Source organism: Lissotriton vulgaris, chromosome 7, assembly GCF_964263255.1.
Source record: "Lissotriton vulgaris chromosome 7, aLisVul1.2, whole genome shotgun sequence".
NCBI lineage: Eukaryota > Metazoa > Chordata > Amphibia > Caudata > Salamandridae > Lissotriton > Lissotriton vulgaris.
Window position 1 is genome coordinate 341,883,672 of NC_141695.1, and position 26,145 is coordinate 341,909,816.

Below are 26,145 nucleotides of genomic sequence, written 5' to 3' on the forward strand. Positions count from 1 at the left end.
GAGAACCACGTTCCCCCTACTCTGGTCCTACCTCGTACCAAAAACCTTTGTCGATAGCAATAGAGGATTTAGATAGTGAGATCTATGATCCTTCGCTTATTCCCGAAGAAGAGGTACAGGCTTATAGGGTCCTAAGTAGAGGTGAATACAGTGTGTTCACTAGCGAGAAGCAGCTTAAAAGCTCGCCTCCAATATGGGTCGTACCCCACACTGGTAATTTTTGTCTTATGGGTCGTGGCCGAAGATCGCAAGCCCGACTTGGAGCAAGTGCTTGCACTGAAAATTACATTCTGCCGATGTCCTCGTCCCCTGTGTTTCTGGCTGCCAAGGGTACATACTTTATCTGTTATGATCGTGCATACGCATGGTTGCCCGCAGACTTCATGGGCTCATGTTTTATTGCAAATTTGTTGCCTCCGACGTTCACTGTAGATGCCGATTATCACAAGACTAGAGTTGTGCGAGGCGTAATTAGTGAAGAGGATACTGCCGGTCAAGAGGCAGGAGACTTTTTCAAGGGTTTCCTCCCGTTTTGGGGACCTATGGTCAATAGTAGGAACCTGAGACAGTTGACTCGAGTGGTAGAATCGACAGCTAATATTACTGCCAGTGCCCTTGGTAATATCACCACAGAACTTCAGGCGGAGAGACTTATGACGTTACAAAACCGTATGGTTTTAGATGTCATCTTAGCAGATCGTGGTGGGGTATGTAAGGTGATCCATTCGAGCTGCTGCATTTTCATTCCAGATAATGCTCCTACTGTCTATCAAGCCATCTCGAGGTTGCATAAGATCTCCGAATCCATACACGTGGATGTAGGGGATTGGACGCTACTTGGATGGTTTTGGGGCCTGATGTCGACTTGGGGTTGGAAGATTCTGATGATCATCGGAGTCGTTGTAGTGTTCCTGTTCACGTGTTGCCTTTGTATGCAGTGTGGTCCTGCCTTATGTGGCCTCTGTGCTACAACGTGTATGAGACAACCATCTGCTGCCAGGGGGACTCGGTTGGACAGAGCTATGCTACAGCAACATCTCGATGGTTTGATGAATATCGAATATGATTCCGACTAGTGCTTGCCTACATGAGGGCAAAAGGAGCGTCTGAGGTTCCGTGACAACTGTAAGTGGTGTTTTCGACTCGCACGAATGTAGTCGAGTCTGGTATCTATGAACCGCAAATGACGAGTTTAGTAAGTGTGCGCAGTTTCGCTGTGCTAACTTAAACCGTTCGTTTGTTATGTGGGTTTTTCATCTGTACCCACGGGTTCCATCTTAGATACGGCATCCATTTTGTCTCTTGCCCTCAAGTAGCCAGCGAACGGACGCTGTCCGCTTCGCGACCCTGGGACTCCAAAGATATTTTCGGAAGACACATGTTCTTTGTGAGTGTCTTTATGATGAGGGGGTTGCTACTGTAAGGCAGATGGCGCCGCTCGAGGCTCATCTTGCCGCACGGACTTATTGTCTCAGCCGTGCATCTCATTAGGCACGTCCCTTTGATGCCTGTATCTCGTGTTTCCCGATACCTCCCCTTTTACACCCTTTCCGTTCTCCCCACTGTCTCCGTCTTCCTCTGCACCTGTCTGTGTTCCTATTTCGATCTGTTTTACTGCTGATTGGAATTTGCCAATGGTGGGAAGATGGATTTTACAGTTGGGAACCGCCAAATGTTTCCGCACTTATGTTCCGGACCTCGTGTGTTTCAAAGTGACCAAAGTGACCCCTCTGGGGGATAATTGTGGGAACCGGGTTATAAACTTTTGTGTTCAATGTTATCCTATGGGTAAAAACTGTATAAAAGGAGCGATCCGCAGAACCAATTTGAAGCAGTCTCCCCAAGTTGCACGCTGTGTACTTGCCGTGATCTCTGTGTTCCCTGCAGCAAATAAACCTTGAATCTTTGACGTCTAAGGAAGTGTCCCGTGTCTCTGTGATTCGTACGCCGGAGCAGGTTACCCACGAAGGTTTCAGGTGTTGTGCCCTGGCACCGCTGGGTCTTAAAGAACCCAGTCCTTCAGCTGGCGAGAGTCACTTACTTGTATTGGAAGGAGCACTGTGGCTAATACGGCAGTCTGATGGGAGTGAACTTCCGAGCAACCATGCGAGCTAGCTAATCAAGCCTCATGGTCTCTAAAAATCGATGGACTTACTGTGACTGGAGCGGCACCAAGCTGGGCAACAGATGGCTGACAATTTGAAGCGCATTGACCTAAAAGCGCATGGGCACAGCACCAAATTGCCAGTTGGGTAAAGTCTGTTTAAGTCCCTATAGTCGCTCCGCTCAATGCACATTGAGAGGCGAGACCTAAAAAAGCATTTGTGATGCCGCGCCTTCAGTTCAGGAGGAAATAGGTTGTTTTAAACGGCGTATTCATGTGTATGTGTATCTATATATACACACATTTTGGGCACTTGGTGTTTTAAGTAAGAACATCCGCCGTTTGCTTAATTTATAGCAATGCTTTATATAGTCAGTTTTGACACCCTCCCCATTTTACTTTTATTAACATTTGTGCTTCTTCCCACTCATTACCCAGCATAAAACCGCTGACATTCTTTTCCGAGCATAACCAAGGGTTCTGCTTCCTGGGGTGCTCCTATCACGATCTCCAAACTAGGTCTTATGCAGGAGTTCTAATGTGCGTTTTCTTTCTTTTCTGTTAATTTGCTCATTACTTCACCCCATCATTGGTGCTCTTCCGAGGACATGGGTGAAGAGCCGCCCGGTGCCCCTAGTTTTCTGACTTTAGATGCAGTTCTCATGACCCCAACCCCCACAGAGATATACACAGAATCCTAGGTGGAAGTACATATTTTTAACTCAGGCAGTGTTCAGCTCTTGTTTGATATGGTGCATACCATCCACCCCGGATAGTGGACAGCGGTAAAGTCATTTCCTATCTAAAATTACCACCTCACCCGTTCTTGTGTGCTGGCATGTGTTTGGGGCACTTAAAAATGCAATGGTTTCAGAAGCCCCACAGGATTAGCCCTTCACGAGTTGCATTACTTTTCCCTTTTAACAAACCATAAAATGATTTCAAATGGTAAAGGCAGGGAGGGCACAAGCTGTTCCTAACGCAGACAATGGGCCGTTTTTGCCCCTTTAAGAATGCTGTCCGAGTTGTTTCTATTTTATATGCCCGAAGATGCCCTTGCCCCACTGCTGCCCTCCCCAGGATACTCACACCAGGACGGTGACAAATCTTTTTTTGCTCTTAAAGAAACAATGCTTAAATAAGCCCACCTCCTTCTCTATTTAAATTCTAAGCACTCGGCACCCCAATATTGTCCCGTTCTATAACGCCTCTTCCAATCGCATTTCAAGTGCTATTTTTTTCTTTTAAATCCCTTTTCGCACATTCAATACATAGAGCCATCCCGGCCTCTTGAACGCATCGCACTACCACTCAAAAACGTCAAGTGATTTGATCAATTGAATGCAACTACTCTCCTGAGAAATCAAAGCCAGGAAGACATCTAAACACACCTTTCTGACAGTGTGTTGCTGGCCTGAAAGAAATGCAAATGTTCACAACGAGTTAATCTGCAAATCCTTTACATTTGCAGATTAACTCATTGCACACATTTGCATTCCTTTCACAGGCCAGCAACACACTAGTAGAAAGGTGTCCCCAGCACAGGAGATTCCCGGAATTAACCATCTGGGAAGTTCTCTTTTATCAAATGAAGAGCGCGACCCCCTTCCCATGCCTCCACGGTCCCCCTGGGGGGGGTCGCGCCCCACAGATTGAAGACCACTGGTTTAGATGAAACAAATGGTGAAGGAAGAAGCAAAGAACTCTACCCACACTTCCCCCCCCCCTGCAAACAGTGCCTTCCTTCAGTTACCCCCGATCACTTCATAAAAACCACCGCAATGGAGCGCACACCGCTAGCCCCTCCTCCGGATCGCCCCTCGGGATTCTGGTACTTGCAGTTCAGTAGTGGATCACCCAGGTGGGTGCAAGTCGGTACTTGTTGGACTGATGAATCTCTAGACCCGATACATGTCCCGGGTTTTTGGGTATCGCCCGAGACATGGCTCGGGTTTCGTGATAACTTCCCTCATCAGTAGAGGAAATGGTTTAGGGGTGGAGGAGAAGGCCGCCAAACAACAGTCAATGGCCTCGATGCCCGAACCGGCACGCAGGGCAGCAACTACTGAACTACAAGTACCAGAATCCCGAGGGGCGATCCGGAGGAGGGGCTAGCGGTGTGCGCTCCATTGCGGTGGTTTTTACTAATTGGCTCCCTTGAGCTTTGAGCCGACGGGCTCCTGGATGCTGCCCTGCATGCCGGTTCGGGCATCGAGGCCATTGACTGTTTGGCGGCCTTCTCCTCCACCCCTAAACCATTTTCTCTACTGATGAGGGAAGTTATCCCGAAACCCGAGCCATGTCTCGGGCGATACCCAAAAACCCGGGACATGTATCGGGTCTAGAGATTCATCAGTCCAACAAGTACCGACTTGCACCCACCTGGGTGATCCACTACTGAACTACAAGTACCAGAATCCCGAGGGGCGATCTGGAGGAGGGGCTAGCGGTGTGCGCTCCATTGCGGTGGTTTTTACTAATTGGCTTCCTTGAGCTTTGAGCCGACGGGCTCCTGGATGCTGCCCTGCGTGCCGGTTCGGGCATCGAGGCCATTGACTGTTGTTTGGCGGCCTTCTCCTCCACCCCTAAACCATTTTCTCTACTGATGAGGGACGTTATCCCGAAACCCGAGCCATGTCTCGGGCGATACCCAAAAACCCGGGACATGTATCGGGTCTAGAGATTCATCAGTCCAACAAGTACCGACTTGCACCCACCTGGGTGATCCACTACTGAACTACAAGTATGAGGAATCCCGAGGGGCGATCCAGAGGAGGGGCTAGCGGTGTACACTCCATTGCGGTGGTTTTTACCCCCGATCACTTCACTCCTGTTGGGGATGCCTCTCCCAATTCCTGACTGTCTGGAATTCAATCACCTCAGACAAGTGGATACTACAAATTCTCCAATATGGCTGCTGCCTGGGGCTTACAGGCACTACCCAAATATCCTTCCAATACCACATGCAGTCACCAGAGCATCTCACCCTTCTAAAGCAGGATGCTCCCTCTTGGAAAAACATGCTATAAAATCGTCCCATTAAAATACAAGGGGACCAGGCGAACTATTTTTTACTATCAAAAAAGGCCGGCTCTCAGGCCTATACTACACTTCAGAGAACTAAATCTGTACATTGTCAGACCACTTTCACATGGTCACGCTTCAACAAGTGCTCCCACTCCTTCAGCTAGACAATGTTGTCAACCTTCGACTTAAACGACGCATATTTCCATATTCCCCTCTTACCCTGCTCACCGGAAATATCTGAATTGGTAATGTTGGCCATCCACCACAAACCTAATTTCTCCCATTCAGAGAAACTACAGCACCCAGGGTTTTCACCAAGCGACTAGCAGTAGTCGCGGCTTATGTAAGACAGGCACATTCACATCTTCCCCTACCTAGACTGGCTAATAAAAGCCAGCTCGCAACAGATGCATAAAAAACCCAAAAAAGATGCCCAACTGCCACATGACCTAGGGTTCACAGTAGCTAGACAACAGGCAAGTTGAACCGGGCAGTTTTACGTACACTATTTCAAACAACTGCTACAGGTTAGCCACTGCTTTGGGACATAAGTGTATGCACAGCAGGTGATCTACAGCTCACATGCCTCAAGCGGAAAATGCTACTTACCACAGTATGCTTATGTTCTTGGCATAAAGAATATCATACGCCACCCGGGTACCTATACCTGTTGCAGTACTCTGACGGATACAATAGGCATGGACATCTTTTACTTCTTACCAACTCCATCACCCTTTACTGCAAAACAATCCAAGGATGGCGTCTATGCTCATACACACCATCACCGAAAGGAGTCACCTACCTCTTGATTGGAAAGACTAACAAAAAGAAAGAGCAAACATCCGCACCCAATACTAGATGGCAATCAATGCATAGCATGAGATTCTACAGCTATATGCCAAGAACAGATGCATACTGTGGTAAGTAGCATTTTCCTTATCTACCACCTGCAGACTAATCCGTACAGCGAACCAGAGGCAGTAGACCCCTAAAAGTTGCACATTACCAATTAGTTCAGCAGAATGAAATTAGATTCATAGGTCATACATACTCCCATTTAGCAGATGAGCTTTTTTTGACGGAGAAAAATCAGAAGCATATATCCGGATTGGAGCCTCCTTCAGTCAAATTTGTAGGAAGTAAAAGTGCTCACTAAAATGAAGCTAGGTAAGAAACCAATTCAAGTGGAGTCACACCAGTACCAGTACTGGATTCAAGTTTTAAAAGAGTATGAGAGGTGTGGCGCCGCGGCCAGGGTGACTGACTCCGGAATCTGGGGGATCACGGTTCGATCCCAAGGGCTGGCGGCAGATTAGCCCAGCACCATGCTACTCTGGGCAATAGCTTGCTTAATCTTCCTGACGGCCCCCAGCACCTAGAGACCCTAACGGGTGATGGTACGCGCTTTACAAATGTGGATTATGAAAAATTGTAATCACTTCCGTTATAAGACGTGGGTTAGCGACTGAAGTCTTATGGGACAAAAAGAACAAATTGCAAGAACAGCTGTGTCCTAGGGTTTCTTCGCACTGAACAAGCACTTACTCATGGGACAGAGTCCATCTGGGCCGAAAGTCAGTTCTTTTTCCTGTCCCTCAGTAACTAATACACTCTTATTAGGAGCAGGAAAGTTTCAGGATGCTGCAGGCGAAGAAGTCAATACTTTAAAGAACATGTCTACTAATCAATATTTCCCCAATAATGGCAGATAATGCAAAGGATTGAGTACCTAATCCAACAGGAATGAAAAAAACGTCTTAATACAGACATCAATAGCAAGCTATGAAGCTACGTGAACAGCCTACAGAACCTTCATGAAGAGGCTATTGTAGGGGTGGGTCTACAGTACAATTGTATTTTCAAGTTTCTGGTCTCTAGACCAGACATGGGTATCCAATACTGAACGCATTTCGACATTTTCACCCTATTAGGAAAATAAAAGTCCATCAAGGTGCTAAAAATGGTAAAGGGACACAAGAACCCCCATGCTGCCTGGCACCAACAGCACGAAGGCTTTAAGAGCAGGATACCCACTGAAGACGCACTTGCAGTGTCCAGCACAAGAAGCAACCATAGCAGTCAAGGGGGTGGGGGTGCTCTGGGAGAGGCCCAGCAGTTTTGAAATAACTGCACGATTAATCCCTCCTTAATCAGCAGTCCAGTGGAAAAAAGCCCCAATGACCACTGGTTAAGTTACTAACTCACAAATAGGCACTGGGCCCGATTCATAAAAGTAATCACACAAAAACCTAACTACGTATTCACAAAAGGGATTTAGTAGTAACGTTAGTAATCATAGCTTCACTACTAAATGTCTTTTGTGAATACCAAAAGTCATAAAGTTAGGATTTTGTCTAATTCATTTAATGAATCGGGCCCATTGGTTACAAAAAATTGTCCAAATTTAAGGCAGGACATTCTAGGTAATAAGGAGATATACCCTTGGACACCTAGACAAAACCTAGAACATTGCCGGGTTAATGGTAACTAGTGAAATCTATCCAAAAGAAAAACCCCAAAAGTTGGCTGCTGCAAGCCAATCCGGCTCAATTAAGACTACTGTATAGGCCCACCCTACAGAAGCACTACATAGTTTGGCATGAACCAATATATATTTATAGAGAGTTAGAAAACATTGTCTATGTGGCCTTTTGTAGTCTGATTAGAGGCACTAATGAAGATAATTTCCAATTTCTTGAAGGAGGAATGAACTGTCAAAAATACGGCCACTTGTTCTCCATAAGATTATCAAAAAAACTACCAAAAAGTGGCTAGATTAAAACAAGGCACAGATCAATTTTTAAATATTTATTTTTGCAGTCTGAAAGCGAGGCTCCTACACAAGGATTCCATAGTGCTTCAAAACATCTGTGTACTTTGAGATCTTGCTTTCGACGTTCTTCTCCGCCTGCTTCTTTAGTTTCTGAAACGAGAAGAAGTTTTTTTTTTAAATACGCTCTAAACTGCCCCAAAGTCTCCTGAACCACTTGCAGGGCATGTAGTGGCAAAACGCAATTAAGGAAGCACAAATGAGCCATCACGTAAAAATCAATTACCATCACAGTCTTCTTTTTCTCGTAATGCATTTTGGCCTTTTCTTTACGCTTCTCTTCCAAAGTAGCGGTGATTGCTTGGTACTTCCAGCCGACCTCGTGAGCAAGGCGGCCCAGGTATGCATACTAGAAGAACAAAAGAGACCAGCGCCAATAAAATGCCAGCTTCAATAGAGCAAAGGATATTAGTTACCGATATTCTTATTTTTCCCTATAAATTTTTAGGTGCACACGGTTTAGAATCTACATTTAACAAACTGATCTATTAGGTAGCGATAGCACGCAAAAACATATGGCAGGAACCAACAGGCAGGGAAGCATCAATAACTATCAATTTGGAGAAGCAACAGATCGTATTAAGAAGTACAAATGTACTGCAATCACAACTGAGGTGAAAAGAGCACTTTGAGAGGAGCACAAGACCCAATGATGGCTCCCCTTAGACCCTGGCATTGAGGTAAAGACAGCGCTCCTGATGAATCCATGCACCGAGGCCGCACATTGCTTTAACTGATTCAAGATTCAAATAAGCTTTATTCGATATTTCAAAGAATATCATACAAGCACTCATAGCAAATAAAAATATACAACAATACATTTAGACAATTCATTATTTCCTTTAAAATAGATTAAAATTGAAAAATTAGAAGAATGATACCATTTTAAAAAAAGATTAGGGAAACCAAACTTTTCACAAATAAAAAGTATTATACAAAGTTTTAGCAAGCAGCATTTTTACGTTGGCCATTGTAGCGATTTCCTGAATTTGATCAACAATTTTAAATACTGTTCCATGATACATATGACTTCTGTCCTCTAACATTTGTAAGCGCTCATAAGCGTCCTTACAGGACCTCAGACCCCATCTCTTTAATAGAGGTCTCAATAATGATTTCCTGAGGATTGCGTAATAAGTACAAAATAGAATGGTATGGATGTTTGATTGCACAGAAATGTCACACGGACAAGGACTCAGATTCCGGGACCAATCATTACATGATGGAAAAGTTATAAGGCGGAAAAATGAGCCCAGTCTAAATCTGGCGAGCAACATTCTGGCATAACAGGAAAAGTCAGGACAGGTATGCTTTAAGCCCCTTATGCTGCTTCACCCTTTGGTATGCCTGGAGTGTTGTATTTAGTTTTTGGTGATTCCATTTTTTAGTCTCCAAGTGATCCAATAGGGTTTTTCTCAGATTTTTCCTTGAGATAAAATCCAAGGTCGAAGGATCAGAAAAGTACTCTGGGCGACCAATGTCCACAAAAAAAGTTTTTGATGTAAGCCAGCCATTTCGTATGTTTTGCCCCCTCCTGTTTGAGAATATCTAATATTACTTCTCGGTTCAGGTTAGTTTCAGAGGTGGTCCAGATTTTATGCCACAAAAGAGGGGGCTCTACTTTGATTAAGTCTGAAATGAATGGTAAGTCTAACTCGATATGCCTCATGTAAACAGAAGTTGATTTAGGTGTTGCCAACAGATACCGTAGGAAGTTATTTTCCTCTATTTGAATAGAGGAGATATTTTTATCGATGCCCCAAAGGCCGGCCCCATAAATTGCTGTTGAAACACATTTCGCTTTGTAGAGAACAATGAGTTGTTTAACAGGTTATTATTATAATATAACTCCTATTTTTCCAGCAAAGTCTGAGCCCACCAACAGCTCTAACAAGGGCAAGTTTCCTCATTTTGACTGCAGACTGCCAGGAAACGTGTCGGTGCACAGAAATGCCCAAGTACGTGAACTTGACCACCGTCTAGTCTTTGCCCTTCAATATAAATGGGACATGGTCTTTTATTTATCTTCTTACTACAAACCATTGAGTAAGTTTTCCCAATGTTGACTTTCAGGCCCTTGTCGTGCATAAAGGCTCTGAATGCAGTAACTGCCCTTTGTAACCCCACTCTAGTTTGCGAAAGTATTGCCGCGTCGTCGGCATAGAGCAAGATAGGGATTGCTTGCCCTCCCACTTTTGGATAATCACATTCAATGTTTTTTAAGTGTTCTCCTATTGCATTAATATAGAGGGAGAAGAGCATGGGGCCAATATGCACCCCTGCCTAACCCCTCTGTTTATGGTGAATCTTGGCGAGCACTCTCCTTTTGGGCCAAATCTCACTCCAGCTCCCGCGTTTCTGTACAGTTTCATAATGAAGAGGAGTATTGATGAGTCTACCCCTAAATGTTCAAGTAGATCCCAAAGTTGTTCATGGAGCACACAGTCAAAAGCAGAGCTTAAGTCTATATAGGTAACGTACAGATTTCCCTTTTTTGTGTCAACATATTTGGACATAAGATGTAAATTCAGGGTCTGTTCTACTGTGCCTCTTCCAGATCTGAAGCCGTACTTGAGTGTTGAGTATATTCTCCTCTGCCGTCCATGCTACTAGACGTTTCAGAATGATACGGCCCGCGATCTTCATTAAGGAATCAAGCAGGGAGATAGGCCTATAGCAAGATGGAGTGCCTGTCTCCCTTTTTGTAGATGGGTATCACTATGGGCTCATCCCAGATGGAAAATGGCCAGAGGCATTCGCAGAGTTCAGGGCAGAGGTCAATATTGGGGCCCAAAAGGATATTTCTGCCTTAAAGACATCTGTTGGAATGGCATCCGGGCCTGGTGCCTTACCAGATGGACTCTCCCTTATCGCCATCTCCACCTCTTCCCACGTGAAAACAATGTTGGAATAAGTTTCATCGAGAGAGTCTATGCGTGATGGAGTCTTTGGCTCTGGTATAGTCGATGTGGGTTTACAGTACAGTTTTTGGAAATAGGCGGCCCACGTCTCTCCATCAATCGCAAGGTCCATATTCCTCTCCGGCATCTTTACCCATGGTAGCGGGGTAATTATAAATTTCCAGAAAGCCGAGAGGTCTCGGTTTTCACGCGTTTACAGCAATTTCTGCCATGCTTCTTCCTTCAATGCTTTTTTTCTATTATTAATGGCCAGACGGTATGTAAGTCTGGCCTGACGTATCTCCGTGATTGGTTTTGGAGTTATATGCAATAAGTTCTTAAGTGTTTGTAAAGCCATGGAACAATTTTTATCAAACCACCCTTTAGGGGTGATGGTCCCTGTCTTGAACTGTCGTGTGATTAGTTTAAGGCTGGTCTGTATTCTTAAGAATGCTTCTCGGATGGAATGGGGCTGTTCATTTAAGGAGAGGCAAATGTGTATCTCTTCCCACCTCATCATCAGTAGATCTTTCAAAAGACTAGCTGGATTAATTGTATCCCATTTGATAGTATAACCATTGAGAGCCCCCAATACAATTGGTTGCTCATAATTGGTTTTAGGGTTATTATGTATAAGAGTTGGAGAAGGCAGCACAACAGATAAAGCTAGGGGAGAATGATCCCCGTATAGGTGGTCTAGAGTGTCCCAGGAAGATATTAGTGGGGCATGCATCTGTGAAAAAAGAATAAAATCAATAGTGGAATTTATATCTCTACCGTGAAAACTTGGTTTAAAGGGTCTTGGAGGGCGGGTTAAATCATTTGCGAAATTTAAATTAAAAGAGACCAAAAAATTTAGTAGTTCCCCTGTCTTAGAATGTATAAAATGATTAGGAATATTATTGTTAATATCAGTTTCCGTTGCTAGGGAGATGTCACACGTGCCCTTTGAAGCATTTGGGCATATATAACAATTGAAGTCACCCATGAATACAGTCACACACTCGCCCCCACGTATTTCTTTAATTGTTACAACAGTGCGGTGTAACTCTTCTAAAACTTTTTCCAATTGCTCTGGGGCATGTCATTATAAAAATTAATAATCAAAAATGTCATGGAGGAGCCAACGTCCATGACTATTTGATAAGAGGCCCTTAGTACCCTTTTCAGAATCTTGTGACCTACTGCGACGCTAATATACGTGCACAGACCCCCCCCTATGTCTACCCTGCTTACTTGCAATTGCAGGTGAATGGAAAGTCTGATAACCCATAAGTGTATCGGGGTAAGGAACCAGGTCTCTTGGAAACAGTACTGAGTATAGATTTACCACATTTAGCCAAGCAGGTAGTGTACTTTGAGTTAATTCCTGCCAAATTCCAAGTGAGCATCTCTAGTTTGGCAGATGATTTCCTAATTTCCCCATTTGTAGACAGCATGTTAGAAGTGTTTTTCCGGGCTATCTGACTCGCTGTTTTAGCTATATCCCATTTATCTATACTATTAACTATTCGTTTATCAGGGGATCTATCACCCAGAGAGCCCTTTATCGAGGGTTCTTTAGGTAGCATGGCAAGTACTTTCTCCCTAGGTTGATAGTCAGCTTTCATAGGGGGGAGTCATTCTATGTCATCCAGACCATACAGTGGCTCATATTGATTGTAGCAGGGGAAATTCCAAGAAGGAGTTAGAGGTGGAAAGCATCGACCGTATCCCGCAGAAACATATCTAGGAGTCAGGGGATATTTAGTATCCCATAAATTGTCTATCATAATGGGGATTATGAGGTGGCAGAATATTTTCCCTAACTCCGTATCTTAATGGGTACTTGTAATGAGTTGGTCTTCTATGCTGTTGAAATGAAAAATTATCAAAGTAGGGTTTGGGTTGGTGTGGTTTCGGAGGCATTAAGGCTTCAGGATAGAAATATGAAAGATTTTGGTGTAATCGGGCCACTGTTGAAATCTGAGAACCAATCCCTGATGTGTGAAGTAACTCTGGGGTCTTTAAATGCAATAATGATAACGTCACCTTCTATATCTTTGGGGCGTATACCCACCCAATTTGTTCTTCTCACCATAATAATGTCTCTGTTAAGGTAGGGTGGTAAAGGCCTGTTTTTGAGCCAAAATATCACCTTGTTTTTAAGACTGGCGTGATTTTCATAAACTCCTGTGGTTGGTAATGGAGGAACCCCAGTTAAAACAGTGACATTTTGTGAGGCAGCTGGGGGTAAGTATGCATTTCTTATACGTGTCGGTCTTTTGGATTTAGGATCACTCTTGTAAATGTCCGAGTTGTTTTTTGTATTCCCCATCCTTGCCGAGTCCATGAGGGAGTTTATTTGTGCAGACTGTGGCAGTGTATTTTGCGACACTTTATGTTGAACCAACGGGACCTTGATTACTGGCTTCGATTTAACTGAGGGTGTTTGTTTAGTTAGAATTGGTTTCCTTCGTGATTTTATTTTCTGAGGCTGTTTTTCCCATATTAGGCATTTTTTCACCATCTTTTACGCTCGCGGCGTTTGCTAAATCATTTGGTTGTAATATTATGAGTGGAGCCTCCTGTAAGATTTTCCAGTTGGATTCCAATTCTCTTCACTCTCTCTACTATTGGAGTTATTAGTGCTTTTACAAGATGTTCCATCGCATCCACAAAGTCTTTGATGGATGGTGGAACATGAGAGGTCAGAGTATTTCTGGTAACAATAGGTGCCCCTTCCACTATTTGAAGTTCTTGCCCAAGTAGGTCCTTAGAAGGTTTTTGCTTATGTGTTGAGATGTCTGTTTAAGCCGGGCCTCTTTTTCTACGCTTTTTTGGAGGCGATCTAATGATTACCCGTTTCCTTTTAGTTTGATTACATGGAGTCTGGGGTTTATCTAGAGTTGATATAGGAGGCACTGGGAGTATAGGCTGTTTACCTTCAGCGGGTATTAATACTTCCATGACACTTAAGCTAACAACCTCAGAAGCTTCTGGCAGGTTTGGAGTTACAAGATCGATTATAGTATTATTAGAGAGGGAAAGTTGCTCAGGTTGGAGTGAAGCTGATGGACTAGATTGAAATATTAAAGGAAAATTGTCCGTATTTAACAGATCAGCATCTGTATTAGGCAAGGTAAGATTTATAGACTGAGCCTCAGGAATAGCTTTAGAGGTGGGTTCTAAGACGGTGTTTAAGTTGCTCAATAGATTGACGACGAGCGACACGGCGCTCTGCCATAGCCAGATCTCGGTCAAGATCGGCAGTTGTTCTGAAGAAAAATTTATCTAAAGGACCCATGATGGAAGCTCCTGTTAGGGGAGTGAGTGCCTCTGTGTCTGACATAGCCGTATATTGCCAAAGTAATGGTAGAAGTTGTTTACCAAGATAGGGAGGTGGCCGAGCCGAGTGTGGCCTTGGAGGGCCCGCCCTTTGCCCAGGCTTGGCCCCGGGCGTCCCGCGACGCTGAGGGCTCGCTTGCTTTGAAGCCCCTCCTGGAGCGTCTAGCGCGTCAGGGAACGCGCCGCCGCAAAGGCTGCCGGGAAATGAAGTCCTGGAGCGGCGGCGCGACTGGTGGCGGCGGTATGCTGTGGGCGTTTGGCCGGTGCAGATCTTCAGGCTCCCGAAACCTCTTGTGCCTCGATCCTTAGTTCAGTTTTCAAACGCAGGTATGGTGCTCAGGACCCCCCGCTCCACGAGGGCTCGCTTGCTTTGAAGCCCCTCCTGGCGCGTCAGGGAGCGTGCCGCCGCAAAGGCTGCCGGGAAATGAAGTCCCGGAGCGGCGGCGCGACTGGTGGCGGCGGTATGCTGTGGGCGTTTGGCCGGTGCAGATCTTCAGGCCCCCGAAACCTCGTGCCTCGATCCTTAGTTCAGTTTTCAAACGCAGGTATGGTGCTCAGGACCGCCCGCTCCACGAAGGCTCGCTTGCTTTGAAGCCCCTCCTGGCACGTCTAGCGAGTCAGTTAACGCGCCGCCGCAAAGGCTGCCAGGAAATGAAGTCCCGGAGCGGCGGCGCGACTGGTGGCGGAGGTATGCTGTGGGCGTTTGGCCGGTGCAGATCTTCAGGCTCCCGAAACCACTTGTGCCTCGATCCTTAGTTCAGTTTTCAAACGCAGGTATGGTGCTCAGGACCCCTTTAACTGAGTAAACATTAAAATATCTAAAGGGCTAGGTCAGTTCATGCTTCATTCAAGAAATCTAGTCAGCAGATGCTCTAATTCTCTGCATAACGTGATACACGTTTTGTTCTGGAGATTAAGGTGCAGCCTACAAGGCAGGCATCTGCATTTATGTTAAAGTGAGAAAAGGGTTGCAGTTTAGATCTGAGCTATTTGAACTATCCTTCAGTTCCTAGCTGTAAAACTTATCATTTAACTTTTAAAACCGTCTTTTCTTTAAGACAGGAGCTAAGCAAATTTATAATTCAGTATACCCCAAGCCATGCAAATTATCAAAAACAAGCTTTATACCTTGCGTGTTGGTTTCAAACGGACAATCTTCAGGGCTGCTGGGACCACCATACGCTTTCGCTGTCGAGAGAGGATATTGATCAATACATGCCCAGTAAAAAGGACACCATTTAATCTGGTCACTGGGAACGTCTCAGTTATGTTGTGTTCTCATGTAGTAATTCGAACAATGTAGGTAAAGAGAAACATCATGGACATTGTTATATTAAACAAATTAATACAAAAAGGCTTGCCTTATCGTATGGAGGGGGGATGCCATCAAAGACCTTCAGCCTTTCCAAGGCAGCCTGGCCACGCTTTGTCTTGTGAGGTAGCATACCTGTAAAGGTAGATACAAGTTATCATATGTGCAGAATAAACACATTTAGTGTGTTAAGTTTCCATAGACTACAGAATATTTCTAAAAAGGTATTAGTTTAAATCTCCGATATAAAAAGGAGAAATCGAACTGAGCACAAATCCTAGACTTGCATATTCATAGTGAGCAGTCATGGCTGGGTCACCCCTACACATCTCTAGGGTCTATGGACATTTCTACCACTCAGGACAGATCATCAAGGGGCCGTTTAGGAAGACTCATTTAGGTACGTAGGGCTAGGCATTAAAAAGCCCACGCTAACTATTATAAGGCAACAGACTGCTATAGCCTCAGTGCTAGTTCATTAAAAAAAATTAAAAAAATAACAAAAAGTTGGAAACTAGCAGCTGGTTATGCTAGGCAATCTAGCCTTCTTACAGCTGCTGGGATGATTAGCCATTTTTTCTGCCTCTGGTATTTCATGGGTTTGAGTCCTTTCCATGGCTGTTCTTGCGCAATTCTGCTCCCCTTGCACTACTCAGCAATAGGAATGAGGCACTCCAAAAGCCCTGCAGACCTTTCTGCCATGTAAGGGCCATTTCTACATATCCAGGAGGCTGTACACAATCCAGGCATAAAGTGCAGGCTCAGGCCATGCCTGTCAGTTGCTGGATGGCTGCACCATAAGACCTGATCCAAAGGCGGACACAACCTTCTGCCCTAGGCCCTAGAACTGGAGTGAATGATGCCCCACACCCCATGCAGTTACACTAGTGCAGGAACCAGGGTCTTCTCCAAACACCTCTAGGGTTTACTTTTCACCACTTTTTTCCTAGTCTTCCTTACAATTACCATCAAATTCCTGCCTGGTTTCTACTCTGCCTCTTCGCTGTGCACTTCACTTTTGGCTTCCACTTTATCCCGTGTCATCCTCTCCTGCACCTTCTCCCGCCTCTTGATCCAACTTTCCTATTTTCTCTCACCATACCTCCAATATGCACTGCTCAACAAAACAGAATAAGAACTGTACACCTGGGTGCTTACTTTTAAGCTTTGCCACACCGGTGGTATACTTCAAAACAGGGTAGACTTAAATGACAATGGGGCTTCATGTGCAAAATCCCAGATGGTTTCCATTAGAATTGGGGTAAGTGGGCCCAAGATTGATATACGGATGCTCAAAAAGGACCCATTTACAGCTACTCCTTAAAGTACTATAGTGCTACAAGAATTAAATGCAAAAGGAAGGATGTTACATTATAAGCATCTGTTCGAGACATGCAGTGCTGAAGATTCATATGCTTTGTGTACATCTGCCGACTATTGTTTTATCTAGAAGCATGCACATTTTTCTTCAGATAAGTCCTTCAAGTTACGAGTTGGAGTGACTACTTTGTGATAACGCACATGGGTATAGACTACACTGTTAAGGTAGTTTTCATGCAGGGGTGCGACAATGGAGTCTAACGTATAGTTAAGCGCTGTCCATGCAGAGCAAAAAAGGTAAAGTAAAACAACGGCCACGTGTGTCCAGGGAGGCACATCTGAATCTACAACACTGCAGTCCAAGAATGGATACTTGGAGTAACAATCCTTCAAGGCATGTGTAGCTGTAGATACCCGTGCTTTGCATAGACTGTAAAGCAGTTTTCCTTAAAGCGGTGGCTAACTTGGTGTGGGTTGTTTGAAAGAGTGCACGTAACTCCATCCTAATTTAGCTTGTTGGTGGTTAGAACTTCGTTACAATGTTGAGCGATGGTGTAGACCATGTAGCTGCTTTACATATGTCAGCAAATGGTATGTTGCCTAGGAAAGCCATTGAAATCCCAATTTTTCGAGTAGTGAGCTCTAGGGGTAGAAAGTTATTTAGGTTTTTAACAAAAAGTTTGAATGCATTTAACTTTACATCTGGAAATTACGTATTTAGATATAGGCTTGCCCTTGTATGGAGTGGAGAACACAAATTGACAATTATTGCTATTTTGACAATAATGTATGGAGAAAACCTTCTGCAGCAGTCAGGATATGGAAAGAATACTGGCTACTTAAGAGGTTAAAGTGAGACTACCTTGGGAAGGAATTTAGGTTTGGTGCAAAGAACCAAGACGTCTGAAGTAAGAAGGGTGCTTCTAGGGTTAATGCCTGAAGCACACCAACATGTGATGCAATGGCAAATAGTAATGACAATGCAAGAGATATTGGAAGGGGTAATTATGCAGGTGTTTGAATGGAAGACCCATGAGTCTTGCAACAAGATGTCAAGATTCCCCGGACGGTGCGCGTGGAATCATTTAAGACCTTCCACACACTTTAATAACCAGTACTTTGACTAAAAATAGGCTTTCCCTACTGTAAAAAAGCCCGGGTTATGTCCGTGCCCATGCGATGGGAAATCTAAACAGTATCTGCCACTTTTTACTATTTTGTAATTTTTATACTGGTTTTAGAAAGTTTTATTTAAAACAATTATTTTTAGAATACAGTACGCGTAATATAAGAGCTGCAATGCAATTGTTGTTTGACCTGTCGTCCCCGAATGTGTGTTATCGTGTAGCCATCTATGTTCTTAAATGCATCGGGCACAGGAAATCAATCATTATATGATCCCCGTTGGTAAAGACACCTATTGACCAACTGTGAGCTACTGTTAAACCACATGCATTTCTCTTATATATGAAATTTGGTTACTATGCACTTTATATTTGTCTTGTATCCGGGTAATGATTGTCCCCCGGTTTTGTACCCTTTGGACTAATGCCTTTTAAAATTTCTCGTATATAAACTGCTGCTAAAATACGTAAGAGACTATAAAGACATTGCACTTTAGTCATATCCTTGCATTTTTTTTGCACATACTATTGCACTTTATGCCCAGCGTAGGCCTTGTTCTGATTTGTACTACCTCACTTGGCATGTTTTGCACTAAATTTCTAAATTGCTGCTAATTACAATGTTCAAGTTTTGCATATTTTGCACATACTATTGCACTTTATGCCCAGCATAGGCCTTTTTTGTTCAGTACCATTCCACTTGGCATGTTTTGCACCAAACTTTTAAATTGTTGCTACATATAGTGATCAATTTCTACTGTATACAAATGCGATATATATTGCAGGTTTTAACTTGATTGGCTTGGATATCAATGTAATTGTTTTTAGAAAAAGTTTCATTTTCCCCTTTTGCAAATGTGACCTCAACTGCATTATGAATGTTGCTATATGGTTGTACCTGTACAAACCGAATAAAGCATTTTGAAACTTGACTAAAAACAGGTGTCCTTTTTGTAGATCGGCAGGCACTGCATGGATGTGAATGAGAGCCCAGAGTTGTAATTGAAGTGGGTAACAATGTTTCGTACTATGGCATTGAATAGATGGATTTGTTTCGTAGGACAATACCAATTCTAACATGTAGCCACTTAACATGCCCTTGTGGAAAGCTTACGTCTTTAAGAATGGACAAACTTTCTGGTGGGAGATTGAGGTAGCCGAAATGTATGACCTCAGGAGCCAGCCTAAGACATGTTGAGAAAAGGCAACTTTAAGAGGCAATTGGCATGCCACCTCTGCAGCACAAGGTATGCGGCTATTTATCAACACTAGATCTTCTGACTAACCCCGTAAAAGGAGAGGATTGTGCTCGGCACTCCTGTAACAGACGCATGTGTAGGAGAGCATGGGTACTAGCAGTGCCTAGGAGTCTCATAACATCTTACTGTGAACTGCGAGATTGTTGCTGGCATTGAGGAATACTGGTATTGACGAGCCACTTGTCCATGTAAGGAAAAACATATACGTTTAGTCTGCATATAGATGTGCTGCTACTACTGCTAGACATTTGGTGAATACACAAGGTGCAATAGTGATCACAAACTGGAGAACTTTAAATCAATAATGTTTCCCTGCCATCACAAATCTTATGTATTTGCAATGTGCTAGGTGTAGTGGAATGTAAAAACAGGCATTCTTTAGAACGAGTGCTGCCAAAAAGTCACCCTGTTGGAGAAGTAGGATCATGGCTTGGCATGTGACCATATGAAATTGCTGTGACCGGATGAGGAGGTTTAGGGGCCTTGGGTCTAGAATGGGCTGTAAAGATCAGTACTGTTTGGGGATTAGGAAGTATACTCTTGACCCAATAAGAAGGTTGAGTTCTATAGTTCCTTTTAAGAAGAGCTTGAACAGTGTTCGATGTTCCACTGATCACTGGGTAAAAGTTGAAATGTTGGGAGGCGTGATGAGTGCCAGACAATAGCCATGTTGGAAAACATCCGACACCCACTGGTCTGATTTAAATGCAAGTAGAAAATCCTCTTAACAGCTTGACCAGTATTATATGGTCGGGAGGAGAGGCAAGTCATTGTTTAGTGGTGGGTGTATATTTGAAGGTTTTATATAGCGCGAACAAGACCCATGAGGGTATCCGAGCACTTTACATGCCAGATGTAGGAAACAAGAATAGACATAGCAAGGGAAGCACGGATTACTATTGTTGGCAGTGCTGCCCCAATAGGAGCCTCTAAAGTACCTCTTGGAGTGCTGGTTGTGATTATGCTGGTAAGAGGGGGGAGGTGTCCCATGTGGTGGTTTTGGACCTTCCCAGATAGTTGGTAGCAAAAGGAGCTACAGGGAGTTGAAGGGATCCCATTGATTTTGCCGTCCGTTTAATCTTTCCTAGGGACTCATCAACTTGGGGATCAAGATGCAGTTTGTACTTCTCGTTTTAACCCAGAAATACACTGCTTGGCGGCGAAACGCTTTCTCTAGCTGCAGTATCAGCGGAGTCTAGGGCACAACATACGATGTAACCAATATAAGTTTGCCCTGTTAAGTTTGTCCTCTTTTCCTGTGCTCATCTGGGAGATGGAGGATCTCCAAGGGCAGGCGAGATATTAATCAGGGACAGTGTCCCCTGGAGGGTATATATCATAAGCGTCCCCGGAGACAGTGGCCCAAAGTCCCCGATAGTGATATTGGGATCACCAGGCTGTCGTGGAAGAGACAGAGGACTAGTAGCTTTGTCGCTTTCTTCCTTTTGGTGGTGTGGGTGGGAGTTAAAGGCTTTGTTAGGATATGAATGGGATCTGCTTTTGTTGAGCGTCCATATTTCCTGGAGTTTATGGTGAATACGTGCCACAGATTTGCGGTTATGTGGTTTTGGAGCAGGCATTGAAGTTCCACTCTGTGGAAGTGGTGGATGTTGACAGACTACACCGCTGGGCACTGGGGTGGTTGCCTGGTGTTTCAGCACTGAGCAGGAATGCGGAGTGTTCAAACCAGCCCTTTGGTGCCGACCAGGGCCAAGATGAAGTGGTGATCCAAGGGCCCATTGATCAATAGGGGCGGTGTTTTTCTTCTTCAAAGAAACAGCGGAACCATACCCACCGACTGGAGCCGGTGTCACGCCAGTCATCTGCTGACTTCAGAGTCTTGGAATATTTTATTTGAGGGGAAGGAGCAACAGGCCTAATCTGCTTTTGTGTTCAAGTGACAAACAGCTTACAGACCTGATGTGAACCAGTCAGTGGATATTTTGTGTGGCAGAAACGAAAGGGAGTCTGTTCCTTCACCAGCAGGGCATTCTCTGGAGAACATGTTGGGGTCAATACGATGGCACTGAAGGTCGCACCCCATTAGGGATCACAGTGGAAGCACAACTTGGCGAGCCATGGAGCTTCCCTTCATACAGAGTAGCAATAATTGACAATCACAACAATACGGACAGTAGAATGTAAAACGGAAGAGCATTGAATAGTCTTGACCCAGAGCACAACCACACACCCAGCAAGATGGTGAAAAAACAAACCGAGTCTATGTCCATGCGCATTACCACCAAGGTACGCTCTAGTGGGCTATCTCACTAATTTAGTCCCTAACGCAAGGAAACCCTGAGCTAGAGATGATTTTCAAAGGAGCAGGCATTGTGCACAGTACGTTACGTATACACAACCTGCTTTTCTGCCCTTTAAGTAGGTCTATTTATGGTTATTTCTACCCAAACCTCTAGACGTCATCCATTTGTTACATTTACACATTTCTCATTCCTTTTCTATGTTGCCAACAGGCAAGTAAAAAATATTGGACCTTCCTTGCTGCCACAAGTCATCTCTACATCTAATCCCTTTATTTTACGCCAAGACTCCCTGCGCACTTGCCATGTTCTAGTATGGAAACCTATGCATGTTCTAGTATGGAAACCTATGCACAAAAATAGACCACATGAGCCAAGCATGCTTACCTCGGACTGTCCTCCAGAAGATGCGACTAGGGGCTCTGAAGTGGTATGGGCCACGCGATGGGTTGGTGTTCATTCTCTTTCGCAAGAAAGCAAGGTACTTCACTAAACAAAATTAAAAAAGAAAAAAAAAATCACTATTACAGCAGATTAAAGCCAGACAAGTGGGACGTGTACGAGCCAAGACCTTAAGGCTTCGCGCCATTCTGATAAATGGCCATAGCTAACCTAGTTCTGGAAAACAAGCCGCAAACGCTAATAATCCCCTCCGACTGCAAATACCAGCCACTACTTGCAGAGCAACAATTTCACTTCTACCCTCGACTAAGTTACCAATTATGTGCAGCACTGCCTCAATCTTTACGTTTAACAGGTATGCTACATGCACTTGTTGTCTTATCTCCATTTATTTAATATCTGGGAGCACCAGATTCCCTCCGAATAACTATGCTCGGTTCTCAACTTCAATGATTGAGGCACAGTGCTATGAAAGAACCCAAACTAAGCTCTCAAAGGCAAGATAAATGGACAAGATCCAATTCAACTCATTTTACCAAATACATGTCAACGGTTCACTGTTGAATTTGTACTCCCCACTTAGGGCACTTTACAGGAGCCAGAGGGAAAATATACAAAAACATTAAATTAGACAATTGTGAAATTCAAGAAGCACTTACGTTTGTTTCGGTAGAAGTTGCCAGAGATGTTGATGCCCTCGCATCTTACAACAACCACTTTACGACCTGTAAGAGAACCAAGTTTACTTTATCGAAGCAGGTTATGGGACTCAACATTGCTGTGAACTATCATGCTGCAGTTACTCATCTTTAGGACTTTAATGTTATTTTGCAAAAGTAATTGGTGCTGATACTGTAAACAGCTTCCTGGCCCCCCCCGACATTTGTTTATTTTTAATATGGTTGGAAAGGGACGAGAACTCATCCTCCGCTACCTCCCTTACAAACCCTTCCCCACCAATTTATCGCAGCAACACTAACGGAGCAGACACGCTCCATATTCCAAGATACACCTCATATGTCAGCATGGCCACTCATAAGCAATCAACACTACGGATTACAAAAGCAAAACATGTAAAGTGAAAAGGGCCCCGAAAAGCATTTCATGATTGTGACAGCGTAACCATAAATACTCCTTTCCCGAAAGTATGATTATACTGAACAGGTGCCACCCGCAATGGTCACTTACCAAGCAACACCTGCTTAGCTACTATGGCTGAAAGTCGTCCAAGGAGATGCCCTCGGCCATCAATGGTTAGAACCTAGTGGAGGAAGAGATTACAGTTTTAGATTTATCAGCATCTTTAGGAAACTAAGCATCAATGTATTCAATCGCAGACTGCATTAGAAGGGCAGCTGTTTCAATGCAAGCATTTGGACTGTTCCATTTTTAGCTATTTTCATTGTCTTCATGTTTATAAAACTAGTATCTTTTGAAAGTTAGAAGCCCCGTCCAAGCATCTACCAACAGACCATAAACCCCTTCTCCCTAAACAGACCTATACCAGTCTGCATGACAAACATTTGCGCGAAAGACTGCACCAGCAGTTGCAATTACTTGCCGAAGCATGCCAATTAGATTACATAGGTGCTTGTAAAGCAAATACTAACCACCGGGTCTCTGGATGCAGCAGTTTCCAAGCTAAATTGTCAATTTCAATAATAGAATGTCAATTCATAGCCTAAAATTGTGCGAAAGCGTCCCCCACTTATCAAGAGACTGGCATTGGATGTAATGTGATTCCACGAATATTGTAATGGTAGAAGTGCTGAATAATAGTATACATCACCAACCCTCATTGTGTAATACGATATATATGTGCTTCACTGCTAGAGGTCTGTTTTGGTCAAAACGAGTCCAAAATGAATAGCAAGGTAATGAATTCCCATCATCTCCTGAGCCGACGACACCCAGCCGATCTTCTCCCTCACCAACGATCCCGCCACCAGGAAGGAATGAAAGACGTCACAGAATGGATGAAGCTCAGTTGGCTGAAACTGAACTCAGACAAGACGGAAGTCCTCATCCTGGGACCATCCCCCTCTGCCTGGGACAACTACTGGTGGCCCCCTGCACTGAGCACCGCCCCTAAGCCCACAGACCATGCACGCAACCTAGGCTTCATTCTGGACTCCTCCCTCACGACCAAGCAAGTCAACACCGTCTCATCATCATGTTTCAACACCCTCCGCTTGCTCCGAAAGATCCCCACCAACACTAGAAACACTGTCACCCAGGCCCTTGTCACCAACCGACTGGACTATGGGAACGCCATCTACTCCGGAACCACAGCCAAACTACAGAAAAGACTCCCAACGCATACAGAACGCTTCTGCACGACATCCTGGACATACCCCAACACAGTCACATCTCTGCCTACCTGAGAGACCTGCACTGGCTCCCCGTCAGTAAAAGGATCATGTTCAGGCTCCTCACCCACGCTCACAAAGCTCTCCACAACACTGGCCCTTAATACCTTAACAAGCGCCTCACGTTCTACACACCCACCCGTACAACTCCGCTCCGCCAGCCTCTCCCTCGCCACCATACCACGGATTCGCAGAACCATCACCAGAGGAAGATCCTTCTCCTACCTGGCTGCCAAGACGTGGAACTCCCTCCCCACACACCTACAACTGACCCGAGACCATCTCTCCTTCAGGAAGCAACTCAAGACCTGGCTCTTCAAGCAGTAGCAGTATACCCGCCCCCGCACCTGGAGACCCTTGCGGGTGAGTAGCGCGCTCTATAAATGTCCTGATTGATTGAACACATAACAATCTATAAGTGGACAGAAAAAGACCAGGACCTTTTTGCAAAATAACTCAACCATTGGTGCTTGAGGCATTTTTTTCAGTTGAAATCTGCCATATACACTGTAGATGTGACAAATCTATGCAGAAAACGTTGGTGCTGCAGAACTGTTTGATGCCAGCAGCTACATGGGATAAAACAACGGGTTATGAAGCAACTCGGCGCTTCCCTATAAAGCAACAAGTGAGTTCTTTGCACAGCCTTAAATTCAGCTGAGCTGCTATTAAAAAGCAATGCACCAACAAAGGCTAGCAGTATTGCTAATTAGCTAAATAACCAATGCAGTTCTGCCGACTTCCTAACATTTCTATACAGCTTCCGCCTACCTAGGGGGAAAGCGGATTAAAAAAACATTACTTGTAATACTAACAAAGGTCTAAAGTCAGTAGGAACTAAAATCTCAGCTTTTTGTAGTAAAGAAAAAATACCCAACACCCGTTAACGGGGTGAACCACAAAAGGCACCAAGGAACGTAAAGAATGAAGGACATTATCGGACCATGAACAGCGTGAGGGTCCCATGCACGAACAATGACTAACCTCATCCGCGCAGCAAATTAAATTGTTTGTCTATCATACAGATGCTAGTTCTTTAAGTGGGGAGGGGGCTATAAAAGTAAAAAAATATAGAAAAAAGTATTCAACCGTAAACTTTTAAGTCTCCCTCTCAGATGACACATCGGGAGTCCTCTAACAATTAGCTTCCGTCGATTTGAAAGATTACTAGTAGACCATGCAAACTCCACTGACAGCGTTTGAAACCGCAAATCATCGCTAGTTAGGCACAGCCCCTTGGAGTCGTGAATTTGAGCCGAATGGAACATGTGGCACCCAACAGCATAAAAGCCACCGAAACTCTAGCACGTCAAACTGTGACTGGCTCATAACGATCCGCAAGCGAACACTCCAGCAGCTCCCTGCGAAACGGTGTTCCCTTTCGGAATCACCATCTTGCACTTGCCAGCCCACTCTCTACCACCCAGGCCAGATCCTCACCTTTAGGTCCGCCATGGCTGCCTGCGCGCTGGGAAAGAGACCGCCCTAGCGCACGGGGTTTCTTAAGCAATGTGCCAGGGGCGCCGCCGGAACTGATGTCACTACAAACGCTCCAGCTACCATCTACTAACTCCGTTGCCATCTTCGATTGATTTGCACTGTATCCGCTTTAGGGTAATGACGAGCAGCAATAAAGAACTGAGCTTCAAAGTTTTCTCAAACAAACAACCATTATCAATTTTTAGGTGAAGTTCTTTATTATTTATTTCGTAAAGCCAAACGCGTGTTACTAAGTATTTTCACATATGACTTTCGTGCCTTAGAGTTATACCTAAAATGTTCCGAACCAGAACGTGAAAATGCGATATTTGTCTAAGGAGAACACTTAAGGTCATACATACCACATAGATAGATTAACACTATATACATAGTTTAATCTATGAATACTTATTTGAGGAAACAAGAAATAT

General features: G+C 44.3%; 1 protein-coding gene and 1 non-coding gene across 2 annotated transcripts; both read right to left on the reverse strand.

The window, feature by feature from the left end:
* Positions 1–7,924: 7,924 nt before the first annotated feature.
* RPL13A (ribosomal protein L13a) lies at positions 7,925–25,775 on the reverse strand. Its single transcript, XM_086930216.1, has 8 exons — positions 25,676–25,775; positions 23,055–23,127; positions 22,526–22,591; positions 21,852–21,953; positions 15,550–15,635; positions 15,317–15,376; positions 8,188–8,310; positions 7,925–8,054 (listed from the first exon to the last, which is right to left on the reverse strand). The coding sequence occupies exons 1-8, from the start codon at positions 25,688–25,690 to the stop codon at positions 7,968–7,970; spliced, it is 612 nt and encodes a 203-aa protein (XP_086786342.1). The 5' UTR covers positions 25,691–25,775; the 3' UTR covers positions 7,925–7,967.
* Positions 15,443–15,516, reverse strand: LOC147701545 (small nucleolar RNA SNORD34). The gene has a single exon (XR_015298634.1). It is a non-coding gene; the product is annotated as a small nucleolar RNA SNORD34 (small nucleolar RNA).
* Positions 25,776–26,145: the final 370 nt, after the last annotated feature.